At 56.9% G+C, this 24,272-nt stretch overlaps 2 protein-coding genes across 2 annotated transcripts in view; one reads left to right on the top strand and one right to left on the bottom strand.

The window, feature by feature from the left end:
* Positions 1-14,300, top strand: part of ADAMTS14 (ADAM metallopeptidase with thrombospondin type 1 motif 14) — a 33,555-nt gene extending 19,255 nt beyond the window's left edge. Inside the window, exons 7-22 of the mRNA XM_059821181.1 lie at positions 4,843-4,948; positions 5,114-5,257; positions 5,996-6,128; positions 6,256-6,369; positions 7,654-7,802; positions 8,001-8,176; positions 9,007-9,140; positions 9,343-9,466; positions 9,664-9,744; positions 9,899-10,062; positions 10,765-10,930; positions 11,878-12,010; positions 12,153-12,360; positions 12,719-12,845; positions 13,133-13,243; positions 13,945-14,300. Coding sequence (XP_059677164.1) covers positions 4,843-4,948; positions 5,114-5,257; positions 5,996-6,128; positions 6,256-6,369; positions 7,654-7,802; positions 8,001-8,176; positions 9,007-9,140; positions 9,343-9,466; positions 9,664-9,744; positions 9,899-10,062; positions 10,765-10,930; positions 11,878-12,010; positions 12,153-12,360; positions 12,719-12,845; positions 13,133-13,243; positions 13,945-14,300 — 2,426 coding nt within the window. The remainder of the gene's footprint in view (positions 1-4,842; positions 4,949-5,113; positions 5,258-5,995; positions 6,129-6,255; positions 6,370-7,653; positions 7,803-8,000; positions 8,177-9,006; positions 9,141-9,342; positions 9,467-9,663; positions 9,745-9,898; positions 10,063-10,764; positions 10,931-11,877; positions 12,011-12,152; positions 12,361-12,718; positions 12,846-13,132; positions 13,244-13,944) is intronic.
* A 4,835-nt stretch (positions 14,301-19,135) lies between these two features.
* On the bottom strand, positions 19,136-22,618 carry LOC132317505 (steroidogenic acute regulatory protein, mitochondrial-like). Its single transcript, XM_059821272.1, has 7 exons — positions 22,555-22,618; positions 22,160-22,282; positions 21,263-21,408; positions 20,551-20,709; positions 19,679-19,863; positions 19,378-19,471; positions 19,136-19,237 (listed from the first exon to the last, which is right to left on the bottom strand). The coding sequence occupies exons 1-7, from the start codon at positions 22,616-22,618 to the stop codon at positions 19,136-19,138; spliced, it is 873 nt and encodes a 290-aa protein (XP_059677255.1).
* Between the last annotated feature and the right edge of the window lie 1,654 nt (positions 22,619-24,272).

Genomic DNA, 24,272 nt, shown 5'->3' on the forward strand with positions numbered 1-24,272 from the left:
CCCTAAACAGTTTAAAAATAACTTAAAAAAGATGGAATACCACAGGGAGCTTTGCGGGGCCTTTCTGTCCTCTGGGGGACCTTTAAAACCTGTTTTTACGGGGTTGGTTTCTTGGCCCTCTTAGGACTGGACATGGGAGCATTGAGTAAACCCTGGGCCAAAGAGGAGGTCAGAAGGAGCGATGGCAATGGTCCTCTCACCCTCTTGGTGCAGAGGCTCTGCTGACGTGGTCTGAGAAGTTAGAGACCTAGGCAAAAAATTAAAAAAAAATGCAAGAAAAGCTTCTGGCATTTCATGGCTCCATTAGAAACGCGGATGCTTTGGTGGCATCGTGAGAAGTGACTTCTCCCAGTTCTCCTGAGCCCGCTGCCTCCAAATTGTCACCTCCTTCTTCCCACACTGGTGGCAAGGTCTGGATTTCCCATCAGGAGGCTCCCTTTGATGCCATGAACGTGCTGGTACCGTCACACTGCTTTGTAGCACGAGTCCTTCTGGTGTGCATGGGAGGAAGGAGAGGTGGAGAAGGAGTCCTGTCTTCGCCTCGATTACCTCCCTGAAAGGTTCTCCCCGCAGCAGGGGATGAACCACAGGAGACACCCGGCTGGAAGCCCTCTCGAACGTGCTGTTGGCCATCAAAGAGCAGAGCTTGGGTTGTGCCAACACCCTCCCTGCTGAGCCATTGACCTGCCTTGGGCACCTCGTCTGGAGTCACGTGGCAGCGTGGGTGAAATACCGGGTTTTGTTTCGTTTTTCTAGACCCTTCCTGGCAAAGTGACTGTTTCCAAAGGCATTGGTGAGAGGACCTTTTTTGGCATGTCAGCAGAGGGGGGAGACTGGCTGAGCTTCCCCTTGGTGGGAAGGAGTCGTGAGATCGATGGAGTAGCCCTGCTCTAGGGACGCTCGTTCCAGCTCCTTCCCCTTTTTCCTGTGGATCTGGCTCCCTGCTTTTCACACATCTCCAGGACGAACGTTTGCTTTCCGCAGAAGTCCCCTGGCTGCCGTGTCCTTGCCTGATGGGGTTGCATGGCACAAGGTGCGGGTGCTCCTCACCCATCGGGAACTGCCCTCTTGTTGGGCTGCTGGAATAGTACCACTTTGCTTACTCTTGCCTCTTTTCCTCAAAACGATGTCCTTTTAGCTCCATGTCATCCCTTTTCAGCTCAGGGCTGTATGCAATGAAGGATCAGACCATGGCACCTCCAATACTTGCTCATGGCCTGGTTTCACCAGTGGTATCTAAGTGGCTTGTTGAGGTGATGGCAAATACCTGCTGGCTTCTTTAGACCTCTGCTGTGGGGTGCGTGTGCCGGTTGGGAAGCATCTGCCCTGCTCATATGTACCCTGAAGCTGAGCTGAAGGCAGGGCTGGTCCTGCCCCAAAGACCCTAAAGCCTAAATGAACAAGCTGGGAGAAAGGAAGCCTTTGAGGGTGAAGTCCTCCAAGTCATGGGGACCTGAGAGTGGAGCCTAAATGTCAAGCCCGTGCTTTGCTTGATGCCTCATCGCTCCTTACGGTTGTGTGCCCAGTTAGCAATGGAGATGGGGCCGAACCTGACTGGTTAGCTCGTGCGGTCCTCTTAGCCCAGGCTATTTCCATGCCGGCAAGCCACCACGCTCCATCGCCACGTCCCCACCAGACACGGCTCATCTTGTCACCTCCCCTCGGCCAGTAAACCAGACCAGCGCCTGGTCTAGTGCGGCGGTGGGCGCAAGTCCTTGCGAAGCGTTGCAGCCTTGGGGCGTAGCTCTTCTCCGCTGCGGGTCCAAGCCGGGCCCTAAGGAGGTTTACAAAGACTTCTCGGTGCTGGCGACAGCCCTGCTCGCGGCATCTCTTGATGGGGATGGGAGCAGTCATGGCCAACATGGAGAAATTCTGGAAAGCTGATGCAATCGTTGCTTTGGGAATCAAGGGAAGCCGGAAGGCGTGAAGGGGAAGGACCAGGAGGGACAGCTGAGCCGCACTGCCCTCGTTGCAAATAAACCCCTGCCCTTCAAAGAGAAGTGCCTCTCGGCAGTGGATGGATGGGTTGTAAATTATTAATTGCTGCTGCTGAAGCCCCATCTAAACCAGAAGAGAGTGCCCTGTCCCTCTGCAGCGGGCAGGCACGGAGCCTTTCCGGCCCAGGCTGAAGGATGCTTTTGCTTAGATTTAATTTGTTGCCCTGTCATCACCCACGGTTGGCCTTTGGGCAGGCCGGTGGTCCGTGTAGAAGGTCAGCGAGGCTGAAAGCAGGTCGGAAGTGTCCGTGAAGAAGAATAAAGAGCGTTTGTAGGAAGCAAGAGACTGGCTGGTGTCTTGCCGGTATGGTGAGGACATGCCGCTTCTCCTACGCGTGCGTCTGGTAAGCGTTTGCAGGCTAATCTAGTTTTTACCAATTAAGTATTTTCCAGGTAGTTACTTCTCGCCATCGTACACCCTTTATACTTCTTCCAGTTCTCACTGGGGTCTTAATTATGAGAGACCAGCTTTTGCCTTCCTGAGTGTCCACCTTTTCGTGTTCCTTTGTCCCATCTCCCGTCCAGACATCCAGAGCTGCTGTGGTTGGGAACGTGTCCCGTTTTCATCCTAGACAAAATATATTTGCTCTCCCCTTGTACAGAAAACTTTCTACATCTTTGCTCTTTCTTGTGGAAAGCTTCATGGGGGGTAAAAAAAAAAGAAAAAAACCTTTTGAAGTGATTTACCCAGGATTTGACTCATTACTGTGTGGTTAAACCCAATTATCTGATTCTCTCTCTCAAGCTCTTAGTTTGGCCTGTTACCTTTTGCTTTCCTATTGACTGCAGTGCCCATTGAGCACGTCATGTCTCCGCTCTCTTTCTTAAGGTGTTTCAGTTTATTTGTTCATTGGAGTAAGTCTCGTTGACCACTTGAATGTGGGGAAGATGAAAACCAAACGCTTCCCCCAGTAAATAAAACCCCGAGTGTATTTATTGAAGCCGCTTTGAGAAGGTCCGTGTCATTGCGGAGGTTTCTCCGAGGTTACGTGGTGCTTTGCAGGCAGAAGCGAACTCGCTCTGCACGTAATGAGAAGCAGGTATTTATTTAATCTTGGGCTTTTTGCCTGGCAACTTGGGTTCACCCGACTTCGCCTTCACTTGGAGCGCAGGCAAAAATGCATCCACCGCTTCCCGCAAAATACCGTGTGAGTGAGCCCTTCAAAGGATCGTGTCTGGGCTTGTTTTGAAAAATTAAATCATTATGATGAGAGAAGTTTCCTTTAGAAGTTCCAGTGCAGGTGGACACCCTGGAAAATCTCCGCTCAGCTGATAAATAGGAACATCGAGGGAAATGCTCGCCCCAAACCCCCTTGGTTATGCCTTATGCCTGGGGTGGTGGCAACTTCTGGGTGTCCAGCAGTGCAGTAGCAACCTGTCCCTTGTCCCGTCAGGCATCCGATCCTCTCAGTACGGCCACAGAGTCAATTCCTGTTGACTTTCGGGCAGAACCGTAGGAAACCTTTTATTTTTTTCACTTTAATCTCTTGTCCTTGGCCAGCTACGTGGTGCCGGGACCCACCCGCTCGTTCAGCTTCGGGAATTGAGCTCAATGCAATCGCGTCTTTCCTCTCCACCCTATTCCGGGGCAATTACTCGTGAGGCGCTGGCTTGGTGTGGAGCAAGTGGCCCGCAAGGATGGTGGCGCGTGGGCTCGGTGGACCCCGTATTTTGGCTGGGGTGTGTGCGGGAGGGCGGGCATCCACCCGCAGCTCATCGGCGCCCATCTCCTGCCACAGCTCAGCGTCCCTCTTGGCTCGCTGAGCTTTCGTCTTGGAGCATCCCTATCCCCAGGGCAGAGTTACCCAGCATGGTCCTGCCCTGCTTTTGCCTCTCGGACCTCTAAGGCCTTCCTTCACTAACTTCCTTTCTCTTGATGCCAAAAAGGGTCAGTTTTTTTTAAAAATAAGTATATACATATATATATATAAAAATTTGGAAAGTAAGTTCTAGAAGGTGCCAAGGAATTAATTGAATTGGGCAGAAATAACGTGAGAAAAAAAGGAAAATAAAGCAAAATCAAGATGACGCATTGCGGAATGGGTGGGGGGAAGGCTTCCCTGCCCACAGCTGCCCCACTGCACTGCACTTGATCGAGGGCTGGGGGCTGGGGAGGTGCATGGTCCTCCCCGGCTCTGTCTGGCGGGGGGGGTGCCCCCGTGCCTGGGGCTGGTGCGGGTGCATGTGCGGGTGCATGGCAAGGGTCCCCCGTAGCCTGCGGTGAGCGAGGCTGTATTTTAGGCAGGGCTCTGGGGGATACCGTAAGCCTTTTGCTCTCTCTCTTCCTTTCTTCTTTATTTTCTTTTTGTAAAGAAGAGCGTGGGGGTGCCATTTCTGGGCTGGGAGGCGGTGGCCACCGACACCGATAAAGCACCCATGGGTCCCTTGGCTGCCCTCTCGCTGGCCCAGGTGCGCTGGCACAAGGGCAGAGAGATGCCGGCGAGCCTCAGCCTGCTTTTGGCGCTGGCAGCCGGGACGGTTGTACTGGTGAGCAAGTCCTTGGGCTGCTGTCCAAGTGACCTGGGCAGCTCCTTCAGCGCCTTCCTCTTCGTTTTCTCCTCCTGTTGCAGTGAAGCCAGGCTGCGGGTTTTGGTTTGGTTTTTTTTTTTAATTTTTCATTTTTCTCCCCTCTCTCAAAGGTTTTCTCTCTTTCTCTTCTCCCAGGGAGGTGGTGGAGTCACCATCCCTGAAGGTGTTCAAGGAAGGTGTGGACGAGGCATTGTGGGACAAGGTTTAATGGGCATGGTGGGGTTGGGTTGATGGTTGGACTTGATGATCTTACAGGTCTTTTCCAACCTTAGTGATTCTGTGATTCTGTGACTCCTTGCCCTCTCTTTTGCCCCAGGCTATGCCCCGGTGACAGGGATGTGCCACCCGCTCCGCAGCTGCACCCTCAACCACGAAGATGGCTTCTCCTCGGCGTTCGTCGTCGCCCACGAGACCGGCCATGTGTAAGTCACGGGGACAGAGTTGGCCATCCCCTTCGGTGGGGGGACAAGTGTGGTGGTGTCCCTTTCTTTGAAAAAGGGACTTTCGGCTGGTGCAGGCACGCGTGGCACGAACGGGCTGGTGTAAATCCCCCGGGAACGCGACTTTACACCAGCTTTTTCCGCCAGGTTAGGCATGGAGCACGACGGCCAGGGCAACCGCTGTGCCGACGAGACCAGCATGGGGAGCATCATGGCTCCGCTGGTCCAGGCCGCCTTCCACCGCTACCACTGGTCCCGCTGCAGCAAGCAGGAGCTCAACCGTTACATTCAGTAAGTCAGTTTTAACCGGAGGGGACGTTCTCCCTTCGGATGGTGTGACTGCCTGCATTTTGTACCCAGCAGCTCCTTGTGTGAAGCAAGCGGTGGATGGGTCCCCGTTGGGATTGCTTGTTTTGGCAAGAATGGCAAAACCAGGTCCTTGGGAGCTTATTTTCCCTTTTTCTTCTACTAACAGCTTTGGTTCCTTGTGGAACTCTGACTTGGTTTTGGGCTGTGGAGGCTGGAGGCAAACAGGAGCCTGATAAAAGCTGGAGGTGTCAACAGAGCAATAGTTTGTAGAAGATCTCTGCTGGTGCAGCCCCGCTCCAGATCTCAAATATTTTTGCCATTTGCTTTGGGCAGCCTGTGTGGTTTATCCTTTAGGCTATAAAATGTTGTGTGCTGCATAAAAAGAAAAAGGTGTGGGAACAAGCCAGCAGCTTTCTGTGCATCGGGGCCAAGAGGAGTAGCAGGACAGCGGGTGGCAGTGGTGGTACCTGCTAGCGCCGAGGCGCTCCGTGCCCTAGGGAGCTGCAGGCAGGGGAGGGATGCTTGTCTTTGGGGGACTCCGCGCCGTTGTGTTTTTGCTGAAAACATATTTTCCGGCGGTGGGTAGTTAGCATCAGCGCTGAGAGAGTTCAGATTTCTCCATAGCTCTATCTGGAGAGAGGGCTGGAGGTGAGGGAGGGGGCGATGGAGGGAAATCCTCCGCGGCTGACTCCGCTTTGCCTCTGCCCTGCATCTCTGCAGCTCCTACGACTGCCTCCTGGATGACCCCTTTGAGCACCAGTGGCCCACCTTACCCGAGCTGCCAGGCATTAACTACTCCATGGACGAGCAGTGCCGCTTCGACTTCGGCGTGGGCTACAAAACGTGCACGGCGGTGAGTACGGAGCCGATGCAGGTTGCATGCCCATATTGCGCTACTCCGGGACCCTCAGCCAGGCGCTGCGGGGACGAGGAGGAACCTCCCCGCTGCCGTCCCAGCCCAGCTCCTCTGTGCTCCCCAGTTCCGCACCTTCGACCCCTGCAAGCAGCTGTGGTGCAGCCACCCGGACAACCCCTACTTCTGCAAGACCAAGAAGGGGCCACCCTTGGACGGGACCGAGTGCTCTCCGGGCAAGGTAGGGGCTGGTCCTGCCTGCTCCTCCCTCGGGACGGGACTGGGACACCCTCGAGGGCAGGGTGGTTGCCCCGTTTTTAGCTGGCGTTACTCCTTATTTTCCTCGGTTTGTGCTCAGATGAGGACTTTGGTTTTCTTCTGGCCGGCCCGCTCCTGCGGAGCAGGACTCGTTTTGTCACCTGGTGAAAGAGTGATGACATCGGTGCACGTCCAACCTCATAATGTCATCAGGCTTTTACTTTAGGCTCTCTTAGCATGCCCGTTAGCACAGCGTGAAAGCGTGGATATGTTGGAAAAGCTGCCGGCCCATGTGGTTTTTGGGTGGTTCTTTGCCGGAGAACGGATGGGCGTAGAGTATCCAACAACTTTTGATGAGTTTCTGTATAAATCCCGGCAATCTCGCTGAAAACGCTGCCTCCTCGAGGGCTTGAATGACAGTTTGCCAAAAGCTTCCAAAATGAGGCTTTTTGAATCGCGTACAGATGTGTTACGCGTCGTGCTGGCACCTGGTTCCAGCAACATCTGGATTGGGAGGTCCTTCCTTCAGACCCGTGATGGGTCCGGGCTGGGCTTTTCCCCGGGGCTGGAGTTAAACCTCGTGTCTGGGTGCCCATGGGGTGACACCACAGCTTCGTGCCGGACGTCGCATGCGTGCCTGGGAAGAAGTGCGGAGCTCTGAATCCCATTTTCCGAAATGCCCAGCAGCTTGCTGCTGTGCTCCTTGCAAAAGTGTGGGTTCATCCCCTCCTGTGCCAGCGCGGAGACATCCCCAGGGCTGACCCGGTCCCGGACCCTGGGGTAATTCAGTGCCTGCCCGAGGATCTGCGTGGGTAGGGAGAAGCAGGTTGACCGGAGAGAGAAAACCAGTCCAGGAACTCAAAAATTTGGTGTCAGGGAAAGAAAAAACAAAGGGATTTGTTTTGTAGAGGGATCTTTGCGTGCCCCAGGCTTGTGCCTTCACCACCTTTTCGCACGAGTTTTTTGAGCCGGTTTATGCAGCTGCAGGCTCTTCTTACCCGATCCAAAGCACGGATGTGTCGGGAGCCTGCCCTGCTTATCCCTGCTCCCCTGCTGCATTTTCTGCTGCCAGTCCCGGCCGTGGAGCTGTGCTGGGCTCTCAGAGCAAAGCCACCGGCTCCTGGGTCAGTGGTGAAATGATGCAGCTTGCTTGTCCCCAAACTGGCCCGGAGGGCACCGTTTTTGTGGTGCTGTGGGTGTAGGAGGGTTCTCTTTACTGGTGCTGAGCGCAGGCGTAGAGCTCGCCCCTCTTTCTCCTCCCTTCCAGTGGTGCTTCAAGGGTCACTGCATCTGGAAGACGTCGGAGCAGCCTTACAGCCAGGACGGCAGCTGGAGCTCCTGGTCCAAGTTCGGCTCCTGCTCCAGGACCTGCGGGGGAGGCGTGCGCTCTCGCAGCCGGAGCTGCGACAACCCGCCGTACGTTTGGCCTCCGCCTCCCTCCTTTTGGTGGGGGTAAAACTGGAAGTGGCCGAGAGCCGGAGGTTCTTCGCTCTTCCCCTCGTGTGCTCGGTCGGCAGGGATGAGGACGTCCGCTCCTGCTTGAGCTCTGCCGTGCATTTCGCAGCTGAGCTGCGTCACGTTTGAACACCATCACCCACCCGCTTTCTTTTCCAGCCCGGCGTACGGCGGGCGCCAGTGCCCAGGAGCCACCTACGAGTACCAAGTGTGCAACGCCGAGGAGTGCCCGGGGCCCTACCAGGATTTCCGTGCCCAGCAGTGCTCCAAGCGCAACTCCTACTACACCCACCAGAACAGCAAGCACGCCTGGCTTCCCTACGAGCATCATGACGGTGAGCGGCGGCGGGTCCTAGCAAAGGAGCAGTACCCAAATTGCCTTCCCTCCCAAAGGAAGCCACGCTGGTGGCCGTCACCATGGGATGGGGACTGTGCCAGCTGTACAGACGTTGGGTTGTGAAGAGCTCCTGAGCTGGAAACGAGAGCGTAATAAACCAGCATCGAGCAGCCAGGTCCTTAAAATCGATCTCTCGTGCTTGCCCTTGGCTGTCACGTAGAGAAACCCAACGTTGCTCTGGTTCCTGCTGTCTCAAAGCGCAGCAGAGGTGGGCTGAGAAGATCAGCCCGTGTTGAAACCTCTCCCTGCTCCTCCTGCACTAGCAGGAGGAGAGGCCCGTGTAATGGTAGCCGGAGATAAATCCGTTTGCGCTACTTTAAAAGTTTTATCTCGGCTTTCTGTGTGCTTTGGCACACAGAGGACTTGTTTTCCTTGGAGACGGTGGGGTGACGGCGCTGCCTGCTCGCTCCCGGAGCCGCGGCGGGGAGCGTGCCGCTCCGGGCTGGGCTGGGAGCCAGGTCCGCCTGCCTGGCTTGGTGTTCCTCATGCACGCAGCCAAGCGTCTTGCATTGCAGTGTCACGTAGCGTGTCCCGTCCGGTTGCCTTCTCTTAATTTCCCAAGTGCGCTGGGCAAAAGCGCAGGCTCTTGAGCAGCAAACGGACGCGGTAAAATAAGGCAGGTGAATAGCCTGGGCTTTGGAAATCTGGCTGTGCTCAGGGGTACAAGCTGAGGTGGGCTTCTGTCTTCGATCACCCTAATGTATTTCCACAATCCCTTTTTTTTTTTCCCCCCTCCCTTTTTCCCCTTTACTTTGTATTTTGCTGCAGATGCTCAGAAGTGTGAGCTGATCTGCCAGTCCAAGGGAACGGGGGACGTGGTGTTCATGAATCAGGTTGTTCACGACGGTACCCGCTGCAGCTACCGAGACCCCTACAGCATCTGCGTCCGGGGCGAGTGCGTGGTGAGGAGCTGACGTGTCCCTGTCCTTTGCCTGTCCAGGAGAGAGCCTGTGCATCCCCTTGACCCGCTAACCCTTGGGGACGCGTGTTTTTAGCCTGGGGGCCGACCCTGGGTGCAGCAAAGGGCTATGGGGATGGTGGAGCAATGGGATGGGCTGCAGGGATGTAACCCCATGCTTGTCTTCTCTTCCCCGCGGGTGACAGCACGTCGGCTGTGACAAGGAGGTGGGCTCCCTGAAGCAGGACGACAAGTGTGGGGTCTGCGGGGGGGACAACTCCCACTGCCGGACGGTGAAGGGCACGCTGGCCAAGACCCCCAAGCAGCCGGGTGAGCGAGCTGGATGGGTTTGGGAGCGGATTGGGTTGACGGTTGGACTTGATGGTCTTACAGGTTTTTTCCAACCTTAGTGATTCTGTGGATTCGGTCAGGGTCAGCTGGATTCACGTGTGGGTGTGAGCGGGTGCGTGTCCAGGTGGAGCAAACCTGCTCTTTCTCTTCCCGCCCTCCTCCCTCCCTTTCAGCAGGTGTTTTGAAGATGTTTGAGATTCCGGCTGGGGCGAGGCACCTTCAGATAGAAGAGATGGAGCCGGCATCCCACAGCATCGGTGAGTACGCCATAGTTCACCTCTTCCTTCACCTACCACCTCTCTCGGCCCTATCCTGACAATTCCCACCCAAAGGGTCTTATTTGGGTCACTCCAGTCCTTCAGAGGCAGTGACCAGAGGAAATGACGTTGAAATATCTCCTTTCTCCTCCAGCTGTTAAGAATCAAGCCACGGGTAACTTCATCCTTAACGCCAAGGGCAAGGAAGCCAAAAGCCAAGTGTTCATTGAGATGGGCTTGGAGTGGGAATACACTGTTGACCATGGGAAGGAGAGCCTGAAAACCAGCGGTCCTCTGCACGAGGCCATCAGCGTTTTGGTAAGCCTGGCTGATGCATCCTCTGGGGGCGTCGGGGATGACTGTCACCCAGAGGTACGGGGACAGGAGGTAGTCTGAGATGGGATGTAGGAGGTGACGGGAGGATTTTGATAGAGAAAGGGTGTAGGGCGTGGCATTAAATCCAGGCAAATGAGCTAGCCAAATGGAAGGGGCGATGAGCTGCGTGCAAGAATAGCATAAGGACGCGTTGCTCGGGTGCTGGCCTTTGAATCCAACTGTGTTTTGTTCTGTGCAGCAATTGCTTATGATCCTATGCCTCATTTCAGCTATACTGGTGTTTGGGGGAGTTAGGGATTGGGTTCCCTGGGCACCCAGGGAAGGGTAGGTCTGCACTTCTGTCCATCCCCATGGCTGGCGCTGGCTTTGGGCGTAGGCTGTGGTCCTGCAGGTCAGATGAAAGGCCAGGGGCGCGTGACCCGAGGCTGGAGTTGGGATGTTTGGGCAGCGTTTTTCTCCACCACCAGAGAGGTACGTTCCCAAAGGGTAGCCTCTGTGTTCAGAGCCCACCTAATCACGTTGGAGGTAGTAACGGGGTTTGTTTCTCCTACTCTTGTGCGGACCGTACCACGTGGTCATTGTTCACTACTTTTTTCTTTGTTGGCCTCCTCTTCCCTTCCCTCTCCCATGGCATCACTCCTTCCCCTCCTTCCCCCTCTCCGATTGTCCTCTCTCTGCCTGCAGATCATCCCTCAGGAGGAGGAGGTGAGGAGCAGCCTGATGTACCGGTACATCATCCACGAAGATCTACTGCCCATGATCGGGAACAACAATGTCCTGCTCGAGGAGATGGATTCCTACGAGTGGGCCCTCAAGAGCTGGTCTCAGTGCTCCAAGGCATGCGGAGGAGGTAGCTTTCCCTTCGTAGCAGCCTACAGCGCGTGCTTGGGAGGATGCTCGGGTATGTTAGGCAGCACGGGAGCCTTTTGCAGCATCCCTGACTTGGAAACACGCAGATGCTGTTTTAAAGTGGTTCTCCCCATGTGGCAAGGCTTCAGACCTAGACCTGGTACTGCTTGGCTTTCTTCTCCACACCCATACCCATGTTCTTTGCATCTCTGTAATTGGAGGGATTTAACACGAGTGTTAAAAACCATTATTGCAGAGCAGTTTAGGTGAGCATTTTAGCTAGATTTCTTAGGAGAACAGGCTTAGGCGATCGTGTGTGCATGCCTCTGTCTGTCTATCCATGTATCTGCTATGAGTTTTTAATTCATTGGCTGTTTTTAGCCCAATTCGAGCCAAGGAGCGTAGTGATCTTGCAGATGACTGCTCCTACGGCTTGCATGGACATAGGCGTGGACGCGCCGGGAGGTGTTGTGATGGAGGGCAGGTAGCACCCGTGAGCTCCTGGCAGAGTTACTGCTGGATTTTTCCCTCTGGGAGGAAGCACGTGTGCCTGCATGCTGGCGCCGGAGGGTTTGCTGATGAAAGCCTGGCCAGGGCGATCCGACTTTGAAGCTGGCCCTGCTCCGAGCAGGTGCTGGACCAGAGACCTCCAAGAGGTCACTTCCAACCTACCTGACCCTCAAATGATGGGGAAGACCTTGCGCTTCCACCTTGTGCCATCAAGCTCGCGGCTGGAAGATTTTGGGACTTGCCCAGGAGGCTGGGGGGGTCCGGTCCGGCACCCACACGAGCATCCTCTGCGAGCCTGGGTGAAGCACTGCTTGGGTCCCACCTGAGCGGTGACATCCGAGAGCACGCGTCCTGGCAGGGATGCAGGAGAGGGACCAGGCAGGGAGGCGGTGGGACCGTCGCACCCATTGCCTCACCGCCCGTGCTGTGCTCCCCCAGGCATCCAGTACACCAAGTACGGCTGCCGGCGGAAGAGCGACAACCGGATGGTGCATAGGAACTTCTGCGACAACGGCAAGAAGCCGAAGCCGATCCGGCGGCGCTGCAACCTCCAGGAGTGCTCCCAGCCAGCGTAAGTCCTCCCCGGCCGTCCTGAGGTGCTCTCATCCCCTCTGCGGGGGTATTTGGGGCTGCGTTTGGAGCGCGCCCGCCGCTTCCCAAGGCGGGCATCGCCTCTAACGCCTTCGCCGTCTCGGTCTTCCCCCCTCCGGCAGCTGGGTGGCCGAGGAGTGGGGCGCCTGCAGCAAGTCCTGCGGCAAGCTGGGGGTGCAGGCACGGGCAGTGCAGTGCATGCAGCGCCTGCAGGACGGCACCAACCGCACCCTGCACACCAAGTACTGCCCCGGACAACGGCCCGAGACGCGCCGGCCCTGCAGCCGCCTGCCCTGCCCTGCACAGTGGAGGACGGGCGCCTGGTCGGAGGTGAGCTGGGGACGGGGGGAAGAAGCACCCCAGCTGCACGGTGGGGTTGGGAGGGGGGGGTATAGGGTGTGAAGGCCAGGTGCTTATAGAGCAGGGTGGTCTCAGGGGGATGGAGATAAGGGTGTAAGAGTCAGCGATGTTTTCGTTGAGGTTCGTGGGGAAACTCAGAATAGCATCCCTGTGCACCCTGGCAGAGAGCGGGGGGGGGTCTACCGGAGAGGGGGTGCGAAAACCCGTATTAGAAAGCGATACCCACCCGAGGAGTCGTCATCCGCAAATACCCCTCCGGGCTGGCTGTCAGGGCGTCCTGACTCCCCCTGCCCCATCACTGACTGTCCGTCTGTCTGTCTGGGCGCAGTGCTCGGCGAGCTGCGGGGAAGGCGTCCAGCAGCGGCAGGTGGTTTGCAAAGGCAGCGAGAGCGGCGGGCGCTGCGAGGGCGACAAGCCGGAGGCCGTCCAGGGCTGCCATGTGGCCCTCTGCCCGGGTGAGAGGAGGAGGAGGTTGGTGGCACTTGCGGGGAGGGGGCACGCTGGCGAGGACCAGCCCTCTTGCATGCCTCCAGCCCGTCTTGGCTGCAGGGGGATGCCGGCAAGGCAGATCGTGTTGAATGTCCCCGATACTGCTGGCAGAGAACCAGATGCTCCTCGAGGGACCTCGTTTTTAAGGAGATCCCTTAAAACAAAAAAGTCCCCCACCAGAACACCCTCCTAAGGTATTTCCAGTGCCCCCAACCTCCCAGGGCAGCTGGTCATCATGGTGCTCTCTCTGCAGGGGATCTCTCCGGCATCACCGCCAGCGCCGACGCCGGTGACCGCGACGCACCCAAAGGGCAGCGGGTGCCCCAGGACGGATCCAAAAACCCCGTTAGCAAGATCTCCTCCAGTAAGTGTCCCTGCTCGGGTAAGGGTGACGCTTCCTGGGATAACCCTCCTGAGGGCTTCTGCAGCTCCCTGTGGGAACCGCAGGCGGCTGGGAGGGGGGATGAGTATCCAGCAGCGGTTTTGGGGAGTTTTACCCTCCGCTGCTGCATGCCTGCTGCCTGCGCGGCAAAGCCTGCTGCTCGGTTGCCATCTCGTGGAGTCTGGGATCTTGCAGTTCCCGCTGCCTTTGGCTGGGCACCATGTTGCATTCCCTTCGCCTCCCGGATTTTATGCCGTTTCCTTTTTACTGTGAAGGTCTTTCAGCCTCCCGTGTTTACCCAAGTGGGGTAGACGGCTTCTGGCTTTTGCCCCTTGCTCCAAGCAAAGGGTTGCTTAGGGCGCTTGGTACCTGGGGCGGGATGCGTCATGATCTGATTTAAGATGCTGGTTTGGAGCATCCCTTGCTCTCCCTTGTTTTTCCTCCTGTGCACAGAAACCTCAAGCGCTTTGGCTTCGTTTTCCAACCCCCTCACCCCCCCTTCTCCTACAAGCCTTGCCAAAACTGCTGCCCTGGGGCAGAGAGCGATAGCAGGTTTGGCAGCACCCTGCAAAGGGGGCACCCCATGTCCTTTGGGACCATTGGAAGGGTGCAGGGGTGGGAGCCTAATGCTGCCCTCGTCCTTCGTGCTCTCTGATGCTGCTCCCTGCTCTGTCCCTCTCCAGGGGAGCCTTGCCTCGGGGACAAGTCCATCTTCTGCCAGATGGAGGTCCTGGCCCGCTACTGCTCCATCCCCGGCTACAACAAGCTCTGCTGCGAATCCTGCGGCAAGAAAGCCTCCTCCACCACCGGCTCGCCTCCTGCCACCGGCCCCAGCGCTCCCCCGGGCACCGCCGCTCCCGGCCCCGCTCTGCCGCTCTCCCCCCGCCCCACCGCCCCTGCTGGGGGGGGACCCGGTGGGGACCCCACTCCAGCTCCCCGGGCCGGGCCAGCCGCCGGCGGAGGGATGTCCGGCAGCGGTGCTTTCCCCGGGGGGCTGCCAGCCCCCAGCGAGCCGGGCAGGGGCCAGGCAGCCAGGTAACCCGCTTGGGACCACCTCGCCGTGGGGCAGGGGAAGCCTTTTGCCTCCCTCCCTCTCCTGCTCCCCATCGTTTTCTCTCTCTTCTCTCCCCACTTCCAGCAATGGTTTTCACTGGTGGTGCTGCTGGGTTTGGAAACGACCCGGCTCACCTAGAAATACCCAGGAAAACCACTTTTTTCTCATGATCTCCCCCGCTCCCAGCTGTGGCATGGTTGGTTTTTTGACAGTGCCACAGAAAAAAGGTGAAAAGGAGCAAAAAAAAAAAAAAAAGCAACAGCTGCTTGGGTGCGGGTAACCCGCAATGGGCCGCTTCCTTCCAAGGTGCTAAAAAGATTTGGGAGGAGGCTTTAACGTTGCTTTTTCCTTCCCTCTGCCCAACACAAGACGTGCTGGAGAGGAGGGTCCTGGCTTGTCGGTTCAGCCCTGGTGCTCGGAGCTTGGGGGCAGCGGTGGGAGGATGCTGGGAGGCTGGGGGGGGGGGCAGCAATCGGAGGGGGGTGGCAAAGACACGGGGGAGAAATGTCAGAAAAAGGCCTAACTGCTGCCCTGGGCTGTCCCCGTTGGGGTAGAGAGTTCGGAAAATGTGTCTGGAGGGGGAGACGGAGCGTGAAAACCATAGACCAGCTCCCGTCCTGCACTGCAGGATAGGCGGGAGACGGCCCAGGCGACTCTTAACATAAGTAATAAGAACCAGGTCCAAGACCAAAAATACTTTTAAAAAACGCCTGTCACCCAGCAGTGACTTTTTAGCCAATGCTGCCCTCGGCCAGCCTTCAGCTGATAGGGATGCCCAGCCTCCCCAGGACCACCAGCCCCATCCCTGCACCCCTGTACCCGGTGCCTGCGGGGCATCAGCACCTTTCGGAGGGCAACGGGGACGACTGAGAAGCCGGGAGTGGATTTTAGGGGCAGCTACAAAGGAAGGAGAGGGGAAGATTCATCTGCGTCCTTTTTGTCGCATGGGAGGAGGTGAAAGGGGGGGGTGATTTAAGGCCGTTAAAAAATATTGTGCCGAGTACTAAACGTATGCACAGCACTTTAGGAGCCTGGGGCTGCGTGCAGCTTGCTTGGTGTCGGGCCAGCGCCAGGCACAGGGTCTGCCTGGAGGAGTTACAGTCCTCAAAACCTCCCCGGAGCGGGGTCAGGCAGCCCGCCGCGTCCCGCAGGGGTGTCCCTGAGGGGGCTGCCGTGGTTTCGGTGCTTTAGGGGTGCGCAGCCTCCCAGCTGAGGGCATCCAGCCCCTGGGAGGGTGCGGTGGCAGGGGGAAGCGGGGGGTCCCATGGGGGATGAGCGCTGGGAGGGAGGTGGACTGGAGAGGTGGAGTCCAAGGAAGGCGAGGCTTGGCAGATAGATCAGTTTGGCATTGCAAAGCGGGATCTCTTGGGAGCGTGTCCGATGGCCCTGATGGTGCTGTTTCCCTGGCCAGCCGAGGAGCAGGACGGGACATCTCTAGGGGCATCTTCAGGTGTCCGGTGCTTGCTGGTGAGGTGGACCAGGGTGCTCGGCACGCACCGGGAGCCCATGGATTTTTGGACACACTGCTGTATGAGCCTGGTGCTTTCAGTCCCGTCGGTGCTGGGGCAGAGCGCTGCGTCGATAGCGCTCGTGTGGCTGCAAGAAACTTGAGGTCGGGGTGTCTCAGAGGGTCTCACGTCAGTGTGCAAGCTCCCCTCAGCCTTTGCTAGCCCGGTGTGGCTTGTGGCAGCGGGGAGGTTGAGGATGGTATATGCTGTAATTGAAAGGAACGGAGGTCCCGGTGCGTTCCTGACGCAGCCCTCCCGCTGCTACGTTCCCCTGGAGTTACCTGACGGGACAAAAAGGGCTGAAGAGATGTTAAGAGAGTGGCTTGTGCACCCTCCTGCCCCCGAATCGGCTCCGAGGCCAGGCTGGATGAGCATTTGTCTAACTGCTCTTAAAAGCACCGGAGGCTGGAGGTCCCGGGCGCTGGCCTTTGGCGTTAAGCGGGCTTCCCGAAAGATGGTACAAGGGCACACGTCTGTCTGAGCCGAGCCACCAGCACACCTCGCGGGAGCGGGCAGATGGAGGGATGCCCGCGAAACACCGCGGCGGGGTGCCCAGGTCCGAGGCGTGCGGGTATTGGTACCCACAGGATCGATGGGATACTGTGGGTGTACCAGGGTGGGATTCATCCCTCGGACTGCTCTCCGCGGGAGTGCCAGCATTTATTTATTGTGCCAAAGATAACTCTTCAAGGAGCATCTCTCCTGGGGCCGGCTGTGCCGCAGCCCTCTCCTGCTGCTGGGACAGCCCTGGGCTGGCTCGGGGCAGGGCTGAGCTTGCTTCGCCTTTCCCTGCCCGAAGGAAGGCTTTTCTCCAGCGCTCAGCCCCTTGCCCCGTAGCCTTGGAGGCAATGAATTAAAACAAAACCTCCCCCCCACCAAAAAAAAATGGGCTGTAACGTCTCCAGGGCGCAGCATATGTGCGTGCGTGCATGCATGCGTACTCCTTCCTCCCAAATTCGCCGCTGCACCCCTCCCTTCAGTGCTGTCCTGGGCATTAGTGCTTTATTGCATTAGGAATATTTGCAGTGGTTCCTTGCTATACCTCAGAGGAGAGCTGTGGCTCAGAACCAGCCCACCCCCCCTTGCACCCCACAGCCGGGGCTTCGGGGCAAGGGGGCTGCGCTGCAGGTGCTAACCCCCACCTCTAGCTGAGAGAGGCGGGCGAGATTTAAAGCAGGGTGCGATTAACGCCCCCCCACCCCGCTCCCCGCCACGTGTGGGTGCTCTGGGGCGGTGATGCCAGCACTGGGGTATTTATTCCAGGCGAGCGCAAGAAGCACCTCGGGCAGGCTGAGGTTGGGTCGCTTCTCGCCGTACGGACACCCCGGTGCCTGGAAAGCTGAGGCGCGGGGATGTAGCGCCGTGATGGGCCAGCTCCCAGCAGGGATGTGGCCCTGTCTCCGGGAGGAGAGGGTGCGTCTGGTCCCCAGCATCCTCCTGGGGTGGGCGGACACACCAAGTCATTCCTGTGATGTAACCTTGTCCAGTGTTACGATGATGTATAAAGTTTTGTACATACGAGATTCAGAGCTTTTTAACTTTTAATATTTATTAATTTTGTTGGGTTCTCTTTTTTTTTTTTTGAACTCTAACATAATGTAAAAAAAAAAATAAATAAATCCACATCAAAATCTCTTTCTGTCGATTTATTTGTGTGTGAGTGGGGAAAATTGTAGAGGGAGACCTCATCGCTCTCTACAACTACCTGCAAGGGGTTGCAGAGAGGTGGGTGTTGGGCTCTTCTCCCAAGTGACTGGTGATAGGACAAGAGGAAATGGCCTCAAGTTGCACCAGGGGAGGTTTAGACTGGATATTAGAAAAAATTTCTTTACTGAGAGAGTGGTGAAGCATTGGAAGAGGCTGCCCAGGGAGGTGGTGGAGTCACCCTCACTGGAGGTGTTCAAGGAAGGTGTGGACATGGCACTGCGGGACATGGTTTAATGGGCATGGTGGGGTTGGGTTGGTGGTTGGAGTTGATGATCTTACAGGTCTTTTCCAACCTTAATGAGTCTGTGATTCTGTGAAAATACGAGTGTGACCTGTGTGTGGTTGTTGAAATGGATTTCACACAGCGATCCACCACCTCCTTGTTTTATTTCAACCCAACCACTCCACTTCATCACCCAGAGTTTCACGTAGCTATTTTGAGATGATTTTTATCTTTTTTCCCCTTAAATAAGACAAAGACCCAGCAAAACCCACAGACATATAAATTACAGCCCTGGCTGTAATAACATTTCACGACACCCCCCCCCCCAGCTGCTTGGCTTCATTCTTGCAAGGCTTGTTTCTAGCTGCGGTTGGCAGCGGCTTTATGGCACAACGTTCCTTTTCTCAGGGTACAAGATAATGTCGGGATCGCCGGACCGGCCGTCCCTGCTGTCACAATGGGCTGTGGGCGTGGGATGGCTGGGGATCTCCTGGGGATCCTCCTAGGACAAAACCCACCGGGGGTTTTAGCGTGCCGCAGGTCTGCAGCCACAAGCTGCCCTGGATGCGTGGTCCCGGAGGGCACGATGCTGCGTTACAGGGTCATGGGGCTGAGTCCGACCCTGCTGCTGCCTGTCTGCATTAGCTGCTTTCTCACTTGCCTTGTCACCCCCTCTCACGTCGCAGTACCCTAAATTAATGGAACTGAGGGTGAAAAGCACATTTCTGACCCCCCGGGACATGGCTTTAGTGCTATACGCCCGCTCCGGCTGTGCCCGCTGACTGTTGACATAGCAGGAGAAAAACCTCTGTCTAGATACATACATACACACCCATAAATATATAACTTAGTAATTCCAGAATAAATAAAGGTGCGTTAGGGGTTCAGGCCAAAAAGAGCCCCCGAGCTTGCGCCGACAACTGATGCCATGGTCAGCCGATAAATGCAGAGCGATGTAACCGGGGCAGGGCTGAAGTCGCAGAACGAACGGCACCGTGGGCAGCGATGCCCCACGTCGGGGCGCATTTCGGCAGCCCCCCCTTCCCCTGTGCACGGTGCGGAGGAGCGATGCTGAACACCAGCTACCATTGCTGCTCCTGGGCGAGGTTCGTGGAGGGGTTTTTAGGCAACCCCAAATGCCAGGCTTGGTGCTGCCTCGGTCGCCCCAGCTTGCAGATGCTCCGCTCCATCCCTGTAGCAGAAGCACGGTGCGGGGTGAAGGGTGTCCTCCGTGCCCGGGGTTGCTCGGTGGGTGCGCTGCTTCGCCCCATCGCTGGCGGCCGTGGCTCCTTGGCCGCAGCAGCAACAAACAGGGGCAGGAGCGAGTCTCGAGCACACGCGCCGCATCACTCGTGCTCGGGCAGAGCCCGTCCCACCGCAGATCAGGGGCACGCGGCGGCAGAGAGGTGCCGGCGGAGGTGCTTGATGAAGTCTGCTTGGGACTGTGGCAGGACGCGGTTAACGACAGACACGGGGATCCAGCCCTTTGGGAGAGAAAACACCCCGAATTTGGTCCTGCTGGCTCAAAGAGAATTGGGGTGCCCATCCCCAGGAGGAGGGTGCACTTGCACACGGGGATGTGCACCCCTCGCTGTCCCACCCCAAGTAACGCAGTGGCACTTGCCTTCAGGTCCATGCTGAGGAGCCAGGTGAAGCGGGTGCGGCCGGGGTCCCCCACCAGCGGCTGCAGGACGATGCAGCTCAGCCGGGACTCGGCCCTGGGGTGGGCAAGGGAGCGGGCACTTAGGGTCCCCCCCGGGGGGGACGCAACGGGGGTAAGGAGACCTCAGAGCAAACGCAGCAGGGAGGTGGCTCTTGGCGTGCCTCCCTTGCCATGCCCGGTGCAAACGTGGCTGCAGCGGTGGTTTCCCTCCCCGCAAGGACACGATAGCCCCTGATGGTCACTTTGGGGGGGGGGGCTTTACCTGATGCACCCTTCCTGCGAGGGCAGCGGCTCGATGTGGGTGGCGGTGCCCACCAGGTACACTGCCGTCTCCCTCCTCCCGCGGTGCCGCACGCTGACGAAATCCCGCTGGCCCACCAGGTTGCCTGGGCTGGGAGCGGTGACTTCGTGCGTCACCAGCGTGTCCGTCCCGACGCGCTGCAGCACCTACCAGAGCAAGGAGCACCCTGGGGATTAGGGTCCTTGTGGCTGCCCCTCCAGGGACATCCCCGCCACCCCCTTACTCCTGCCCGCGGGGAAGGGACTTTCTCTATGCTATTTCTTTTTCTGAAGGGACGGGGAAATGGTAGCAATGAATAAGCAGAGGCTGGGTAGCGTCCGAGCCAGCCCAGGTGAGCTCGGGGAGGCTTTCTGAGGCTGGCAGCTTACTTAGGGGTATGCTCTGATTTGGGAGCTGAGAAATAAGGCAAATATTCAAAAGAAGCCCAGACAACATATAAGCTTCCTGGGGGTGCCCCCCTCAGCGTGATATATTTGGTTTGGCCTCTTTTTTGTGAGCTGTCCGATTCCCCTGAACGTTTTCTCCCCTGACATTAAAGTCTGAGCAACGTCAGAGTCCCCCAGCGCGGAAAAACCTCCGTGAAGAGGCACCATGCGGAAAAGAGAGCTTGGAAGCGACGTGTTTCCCAATGCCACGCCGGTAAAGCACATCTTCTCTCCCTGGGGTGATATCCTGCTCTTGCAGCAGCACAGAATTAGCTTTAATCCTTCAGCCATCTTAAAAGCCACGATAAATGTGATTTTTTCGGATGCTAGCAAACCCGAGCAAAGCCTCGGACCGGCTGCCCTCGACGGCATCGCTTGCCACCTGCGGTGCATCCCTCCCCACCTTACCTTCACCCGGCTGAGGGTCGGGTTCCACTGGGGCATCTGCTCCATCCTCTCGAAGAGCTCCCGGTGCAGCCGTGCCACTGGCACGGCCAGGACCACCTCCGCCCGGAACACCTTGCCCAGCCCGGGGAGGGCGGCGCTGGACACGGCGGCCCCGGTGTCCTGGGAGAGCGGAGAGCCTGCATCAACCCCAAACGCCCCGAGAGGCGCCGGCTACGCGCCAAAATGCCTTGCTAATAAATCATCCCAGCCCTCTTTTTAATCACCCTTTGGTTTACAGGCGAAAGCTATTATATCTAAATCATGCCATTACGATTGCTCTTTTTTTTATTTTAAGCTCCTTTCTAGCTAAATTAACCAATTCAGCAAACAGCTTAATGAACAAACACCATAAATAACAACAAAGTTGCAATCTGTCGGGTTTTTCTGCAGAAATTCTGGCTTTCCCCAGAAACACAATTATCCAAGTTTCCCCTCCCAAGCTTTTTCCTGCTGTCTATTTACTTTGCAGATTTGCTTGTGAACGTGCTTAACGAAGGCTTGCTTGGAAACCCTCTTTGCCATGCGTGCTTTTGCACGGCACGTCTCCTGCGCCCGCGGTTTCCCTTCGAGCAGGAGGAAGAAGAGAAGCAAATATCCCCTCCCCAGACTAATTTCTCCTCCCGAGAGCTTTTCTGGCATGAAGCAGCAAAGGCAAGAGGCGGCCAGGCTTTACCAGCATCGTTTCTGCCTTCCAGCTGGTGTGCTGCTGCAGGATGCTCAGCGCTCGCTGCAGGGCCGTTTCTCCCTGGGTGATGTAGGAGAGGTCCACGCTGGAGAAGCGGCTGGGGCTGACGTCTCCGGCAGGCTCGGGGCAGGCGGCTGCAGGAGGAAGGCAGAGCAGCGTGAAAAGCTCCCCCCCAGCCTCAGCTTTGCCTGCGCACGTGGCTGCGGGTACGGACGTGCAAACGGAGCCGGAGCAGAGGGTTTTGCCCACCCGAAGTCTCGGCTCTTACATCGCCATTCCCACCGCCTCTTGGGTCGGGGGGTGGCTTGGTGCAGAAAACCTCGCTGTCAGGAGCACCCCTGGCATTCACTCACTGTGTCTGCGCTGGCTGCTCGGAAAGCTTCTCCAAATTGCTTTCCAAATCAATTCCCAGTAACACGGTGGTACAAATCGCATGTTGCTTGCGTATTATTAACCTTGCATAGGCAGCCTTTGGACCAAGCCACGCATCAAAAAAACCCGGATGAATTTGCCGGTTTTCAAGTCTTTAGGTAAGTGGTGGAGCTAGAGACGCAGCAGATGTGCAACAAAACGTGGATAAGAGCCTGTAACCTCTGCTGAAAGCTTCGGCTGCCAGGATGGTGAGCCTTCCCAGAATCTACCTTCCCAGAATCTCAGGGTCTCCTCGCTAACCCAGTTTGCCGTCAGTACGGGGAATGCTTTTAAGCTACCAGAGAGCTGGAGACCAGCCCAGCAGCGAGAAGACAATTAACTCTGTCACCCAAAATAGGGGTCAAAGCATACGGAGAGGGGTGCATTTTCATACGCATCCCTCCATCGTGTGTTGCAAGGGGGTTGTGAGGGGGGCTAGGAAACGTGGTACCCGAGCGCCCGGGCTGAGCTTACCTGTCTCCTTCCCCATCAGCCTCTGAATACAATGAGGAATTTTGGAAGGCAGGCGACGGGATCCTCTTACCACCAGCCCCCTCACGTCCTTCTGTATCGCCGCAACGGCTGTTATCTTCAAGCCTAGGGGAGAGACGGGCGGGCTTTGGTGAGCACGGAGCGTGCGAGGAAGATGCCGTGGTGCCCCGTGTCTCTGCTGTAAGCTCATTTGCAGCTAAGACCAAGACTACCCAACGCATGATACAACGCGGGAGGAAAATAGATGCATAGATGTGACATGTCCAAGGGAGCACCTCCCAAGGGGATGCCCATCAGATGCAGACTTAGCATCTCCTTTAGGACCCTCTTTTCTGCCTGTTTTTCCCGAGGTCGGAGGGGAGGCGAGCGGTGCTTACCGGGCAGGCGGCGGAGGTGGTCGTGGGCGATGCCGCAGCACAGCTTGACGGTGGCCCGCAGCATGGCGCAGGAGCAGGGCTGCCTCCGGGAGCACGCTGCATCCCGGGAGCGCACTGCATCCCGGCGCGCCTTTATAGCCGGCCTGAAGGACGGCACCTGGTGATAGGACCACGCTGCCAGATAGCAGCTGGGAATAGGGAGTACTCAAGGACAAGGCAAGCGAGAGGAGGGGCCGGAGGGAAAGCCGTCCCTGCCTTTCCTCCTGCCCTGGGCAGGCGGCTGTGAATGAGCGCAGGACACGGCTGAGATGGGACACTTCGGTGGTCCCCAGTGCTGCTTTGTCGAGGACTGTGGTGGCAAACCCAACCTGGCAAAGGCAACCGGTGGCATGTGCATGGAGGGAAGGATGGGGTGGGGGATGAGAGCAACGTGGCTTTGTTCTCGGGGCGAGTGGAAGCTGCTGTTAAAGCCATGCTTGCAGAAAATGGTGCTTCTTCCTATGGAAGCTTCATAGAAGTTATGGTGGTAATTGCTGCTCTTGTAACTCCTTAAGTAACTCCTTAAGTAACTCCTTATTTTCCTCTTTCCTACTTTACTCCCTCCTAATTGTCCCCTGCAGACCTCTGTTATTCACGGTGATGGTGGGACCACTACATCTTTTGGCATGAAGTTATTCAGTCCTTCCCCTTGTGTTTTTAATGGCCCCTCTTAAAAGGTTAAACACAAAACCTACTAGGTCACTCCTTAAAACACAGCCACGCTGTATCCCTCCGGCCCTTTGCAATACCTGTTTTTTCAAGTGCTTTGAAAACCCTGCTTGATTTTTACCATGGAAAGGCTCTTCCACCCAAATGTAGCCAAGGGGTCGGATGTTTCTCTTTCACACAGCATCACTACAGCTCACTTTACCTTCGGTCTCTGAGGCTGCAACTGCCAAATATTTGGGCAAGGAGGCCGGGAGGGCTTTTTGGCTTTAAAAGGGATAGGAGAGACTTCAAGCCTTGCAATCTGGGGTGGTTGTGGCCAGTGGGTTTCTTGTTGGGATGGGAACAGTCCTTCCGCGGCCGTCGTGCAAGCACTGCAGGCAGCTGCCTGCGGACGCCTGCTCCCTGGCAGCTCTGGGGCTGTCACAGCAGTGATGGGGACAGTCTGGTGAATCTATACGGTATTGCGTGCTGGTGTAATAAGTGTATTATTAGGAGTGGAGTAGCAAGAGAGATGCCTGTGGATGGCTTTTGGGCATGGCAGAATAACTGCGGCGGAGGGTAATTGAGTAAGTAGGAAAAGCAGTGGTAGGAAATTACTGCTTTCACCCAAAGCTGATGGAGTGAAATATGGTTATTTGCTCTTTCTGACTCACAGTGCTGGGTCCCTTCGGGTGAGTGCTCGTTCCCAGGAGCAGCCACTCACCGATGGGGCGACCCTTGCAGCCTGCCCGGCATCCCGGCAGCTGAGAAAGGCAGCAGCCCCTGCCAGTGCGGGGAGACGGGCCAGAGCAGGGGCTTGTCCCCGTGTCACCCTTCACAGCCTTGTCCCACACAGGAGCTGGGGGCTTGGGCTGTCGCTCCAAACACCTTCTGCGCTTCTAGTATCTTTTTTTCCTATAGCAAGCACCGCATCCCTTCAATACTCCCACTATTGGCAGGGACGGAGCGGGCGGAACAGTTTCCTAGGAAAACTTCAGCTTTTTTCCCATGGGTTTTGGCCCTGCTGTGCC

The sequence above is a fragment of the Gavia stellata genome, chromosome 9 (genome assembly GCF_030936135.1).
Source record: "Gavia stellata isolate bGavSte3 chromosome 9, bGavSte3.hap2, whole genome shotgun sequence".
NCBI classification, from domain to species: domain Eukaryota; kingdom Metazoa; phylum Chordata; class Aves; order Gaviiformes; family Gaviidae; genus Gavia; species Gavia stellata.

Bases quoted from the DNA above. Each gene is read 5' to 3' on its own strand.
- LOC132317505 (XM_059821272.1), bottom strand. From the start codon at position 22,618: ATGCTGCGGGCCACCGTCAAGCTGTGCTGCGGCATCGCCCACGACCAC. The intron at 21,409-22,159 runs GTAAGCTCAGCC...TTCCTCCTGCAG, and splicing joins GCTGATGGGGAAGGAGACAG to CCGCCTGCCCCGAGCCTGCC. The intron at 19,238-19,377 runs GCAAGTGCCACT...TCTCTCCCAAAG, and splicing joins TCCTCAGCATGGACCTGAAG to GGCTGGATCCCCGTGTCTGT.